Below are 4,929 nucleotides of genomic sequence, written 5' to 3' on the forward strand. Positions count from 1 at the left end.
GAAAAACTTACAAAACAATTGGAGGGATTTATTTATTTATACTTATAATAAGTATTAATAAACCAAATCCTAATTTAAATCAAGGATTTAGAAAAGTCAAATTAATTACGGTAATCAAAGTTTCTCATATAAGGTAATATGAATTGAGTGATTTTATTTTTTAATTTCCTTGTTTTTTCTTAATAAAAGACTTGTAATAGGTACGACTGGACTTCATTTACATTCCTATTTTGAGGGTTATCGATTTTTTAACAATTTGAGGTTCCCGATAGTAAATTAATAAATTATAGGCTTAAGTCATCGACCCCCTCTTAAAGTTGTCCGCATAATTCACTTAGACACCTCAACTAAGATTTGCACCTATTGAACACCTAAATTGTTCAAAACATGTACCTATCAAACACAAAATGTTGATATGGCAAAAAATGTGTTTTGCACTTCCCTAAAGCGCGTGAAAAGATTCAAAATAGTGTCTTTTTGAATTTTTTTTACATTTTTTCTTCTTTTATTGACACTTGACATTATAATTAACTTAAAAACATTTTTCTTCTTTCATTTACACTTTTTTCAAAAAAGAAAAGGACCCCACTCCCTACCTATCATCTTCTTCATACTTTAGTTTGCAAAACTTTCTTCATTTTAGCTCCGACGTTGTTTTTTTTTTTTTTTTTAATAAAAAATGGAATATTATTTCTTCCAAATATGAAGATAAATGAAAATCAACTATAAAGATTCAGATTTGAAAGTTCGTATGATTTATTTCAAATCTCATAAAAATAAGGAACAAATATGAAGAAGAAGAAAGAAGATAAATGATTTTTACCTATAAAAAAAGTTAGCCGATATTTGTTTTATCACAATTTTTTGAACAAAGATTTTTACTCAAATTCATATATAAACCCATTAAATTTATCAAAAATGACATTCAAAAATTTGAAAGAATTAATTTTTGAGCTATCAATTTCAATTTGTCATCGATGTAGAAATGAATAATCGCCGGCAAAATTTTCTTTCTTCTTCACTCTTAGTATGAAAATGTATATATATCTTTTTTAAAAGCTAATCTTCAAGTTATTTGAATAGAAATAGGTTTTGTGATTTGAGAAAGAATGTGTTTTGGGAAGAAGATGAAGATGAAAAGGGGTTGGGTAGGGGTGGGGTTGGGTAGAATAAGTTGACATTTTCATTTTTTTCTTTTTCTTTTTAAAAAAATTAGATATAAAAAGTGTTTGAAATAATTTTAAACAAAATTATTATTTTTATAATTTTCGGGGCCCAATGCCACATGTTATTTTTTAATTAGCCATTTTGCCACGTCACCACAAGTGTATCACACACTCTTCATATATTTTGTTGATTATCAAAAAATGCCTAATAGGAACAATTTTTGAATTGATAAAAGTAATAGGTACTAATCTTAGTTGAAGTGTCTAAGTAAATTATGCGGACAACTTTAAGGGGCCGCTGATGACTTAAGCCTAAATTATATTTATAGTAGTTCAATTTTGTTAGTTTGTAGTATTAAGGGGTCGTTGGTAGGCGCACATTAAAATAAATAGTCCATGTATTATGTGTGGTATTATTTAGTACTATGTTTGGTAGAAATTTGGGCCTATGTATAACTAATTCATGGATTAATTATACCTCCTACATGGTATTATAGGATGTATGATTAATACCTTTCATTTGGAGATATTTTAGTAATAGTAATACATATGATATAATATCATGGGATAAGTCTATGTAAAGACAAAAATATCCTTCAAATCATTTTAATTATTTTGTTTATTTTATTTTTTATATTTGTACTAGTAAATTTATTTAAATAAATTAGCTTGCAAATTATTTAGAGAGAGTTGTTTGTACTAAATAAATCCAATACAAATTAATACTATATATATATATATATATATATGGTATCAGAGCCAAGGAACTANGCATACATATTAAAACTACAACTTGCAATTTTTATGTATAAATGTAGATGATTTACTCAATTTTACTATTGTTTACCGCCTTTTCAATTTTTAATGTGATATATAGTTTATCTTTTTTAAATTGAAAATTGACATTTTGTAAGTGAACAATTTACTAAGATGGTCATAATTTATCCTCAAATAATTTAAATGGAAAAAAAGACAAGCATGACAACAAAATTTTTCTTCTCATAGCTAGTTAGAAGGCCATAAAAAATAATATTGTCTGACAATTATTTACCTTTAACTCAATTACATAATAATTTAAGGGTATAATCGAAAAGAAATTTTTTATAAAGTTTTAATCCAAACACAAGATGAGGTGGAAAATAATGAATCAAACACTTGATAAAAATAAACCATGTATTATTAGTTTTTGTACCAAACGACCCCTAAATGTTAGTTTTGAAGCCAGTAACATTGATGCATCCGTGGATGAGTACTGATACACTGCTTAGTAATATACCCCAATAACTCGCAGTCTCGAATGTTTACGCTCTGAAAAATCACTTTCTTATTTGATTATTTGACAAGCTTTACTTGAATGTAGGTCGGTCAATTGAAGGGAGTATCGTTCAATCACAATATAGAGCTAAAAAATATTCTGGAATAGAGTTGCTATATGCTCTGTTTTTTTCTCTTCAGGTTTGCTGTCTATTGTTCATCCCCTAAAGTGTTGTATTTGACAAGTTTGTGTGCCGCTTGGTGGCCAGTTTGTTGTTCATTGCCATGTCTGTCGTGTGTGTTTCGAGTTCATCTCGGGGTATTGTAGTTGTCACCCTTATCACTTACCCCTTGCCTGCTTTGGATGAAATTATATCTGAATAGTATGCTAGTTGATCATATTGTTAGAATCCATGTTAAAGCTTCTTTTATTTTTTAACTTGACTCAAAATGGGGTTAACAACTGATCAATCTAAGTTTAGTTTTGTTGCTTCTCTTTTGTTTTATCTCTAACATGATTAGTGTTGTTGAAACGAGTCCTTTATAAATTATCCAGTCAGGACTTTGAACATCAACAATACAAATTTCACTGCTGCAAATAACAAGATAGATAAAATTGTCTCTTGTAATAAATCATATTGGACACTACAACTATCCACTCAACGATATCAAATTTACTCCAATTGAGATATCGCCAGAAAACTATTAGAAAACAGAAGCTAACTGCCAGTAGGCAAGTATACGGAAATATCATTTATAATTGGTGTATCATATCATGGAGGACAATGTGTGCCCAATAATTCCAGTTGTCGAGATTTGATAGTAGAACGCAACATATGACATGTATACGGAAGAATAAAATTTGAAGATCAAGTGATTTGGTATGGGAGAAATACAAAGTTTAGAAACTATTTATTACCAACCTGCTATTAAGGATATGGAAGAATAAAGAAATACAGTAATTGAAAAGGACCAACAAACTTATACCACAAGTGATCATGCACTTCTCTTTCATACTTATAATCAAAGCAACCAACCAAGTCAATCATTCGATCAAGCAACAAAAAGTTCTAACTCAATAAAGCAAATAACATAAAGTTGTTATTGATTGAAATCACAAAAGAAAACAAATACTAGATTATAATAAATTGCAAAAAAAAATTACTGAACATATAGCACAAATAACTCCTCCCAAGTTGGCATCATAATGATGGTATTACCCAAGTTGGCGAGAAAATATAATTTAGTGATAATCCAGGATAAAAAGATTCAATATTTCCATTTTCAAGATTGTAACATCCTATGTCTTCTCCATCGTCACACCAGTCATCAGTAAAATATATATGATTAGGCTTGACCCTTGTAAATATAGTGGAGTCGATACAAGTTGCTGCATTAAATCCCAAAAAAATTGTTGAATCTCCCAAGTTGTTAATCTCTTTCAAATTACCTTTCACTACAACTTCTTATCATCGTTAGGGTAAATTTTGTGAGAGTCTACGCGTGGCTCAGGTCCTTGAACATCAATAATACCTAATTCAGCGGTCCAAGTAACAAAATAAAATTGGCCCTTGTAGTAAATCATATTGTACACTCCACCATATGTTCTTGTGAGGTTAATTTGAGTCCAATTGATATCTCCAGGTCGCCAAAAAGCAAATTGTTCAACATATGTGTGATATGAAATGACGAGTACATAATCTGAGGTAAAAGAAGGATTGGCAGATAAAATAGCATTTATGATGTAGGGATACTCCAGCTCTTCAATTAAGATAGGAAGTTGAATTTTGGTAGCGGAGAAAGGATTCAACAAACGGACCTCTTCTCCAACGTCTAATGATTGGGTGAAAAGCCATCCCATTTGATGAGATGGGAAACATTCTCGCCCTTTAGCCTCAGGGAGGTACAATTTCCGTGAAATTTTACCCTTGGAAAGAGAGTAAAATTCTCGATAATCATCTTTCTGAGGGAGCATTAGTAAAGGAAGTTGAGGAGAAAGCACATCAAAATTGTCCTTGGTAGAAGCTTTTCGCCATGAATTACAAACACAACCGAAAACAATGAAATCTTCAATCACTTTAACACGCTTTGCAATCTCAACAAGGAGGTCGTTGGTCAATCCTGCCCAGTCCGCCATAGGTTACTAGAATTATAAAATTATATTTATATTTATAAACATAAATTTATAAGCCAAATCCTACATGAACAAGATTTGGAATACGTAATCAATTTTTCTCATATTAGGATTGGCTTTTCGCATATTTGACTAATACTATTGGAGAAATATACAAATTCAAATCCTTGTTCACACCGCATTTCTGATGCAACAATAGACCTTCATATAATTTGTCAGAAATCTGTAAATCTCTTAAGGAAGTTAGTTAGGAAGTTGAACTAGGCTACATGAGAAAGGATTCAACAAATTGACCTTTTCTTTGTCTAAACCCTAAATATTAGTATTAAGAAACCTGTTTGAGTTATAAATTATATACTAAAAAAGAAGTGCAAA

At 30.1% G+C, this 4,929-nt stretch overlaps 1 protein-coding gene across 1 annotated transcript; it reads right to left on the minus strand.

Annotated features, from left to right (window-relative positions):
• Positions 1-3,876: 3,876 nt before the first annotated feature.
• Positions 3,877-4,557, minus strand: LOC125870008 (uncharacterized). The gene has a single exon (XM_049550380.1). The coding sequence runs from the start codon at positions 4,555-4,557 to the stop codon at positions 3,877-3,879; it is 681 nt and encodes a 226-aa protein (XP_049406337.1).
• Positions 4,558-4,929: the final 372 nt, after the last annotated feature.

This window comes from Solanum stenotomum, chromosome 7 (genome assembly GCF_019186545.1).
Source record: "Solanum stenotomum isolate F172 chromosome 7, ASM1918654v1, whole genome shotgun sequence".
NCBI lineage: Eukaryota > Viridiplantae > Streptophyta > Magnoliopsida > Solanales > Solanaceae > Solanum > Solanum stenotomum.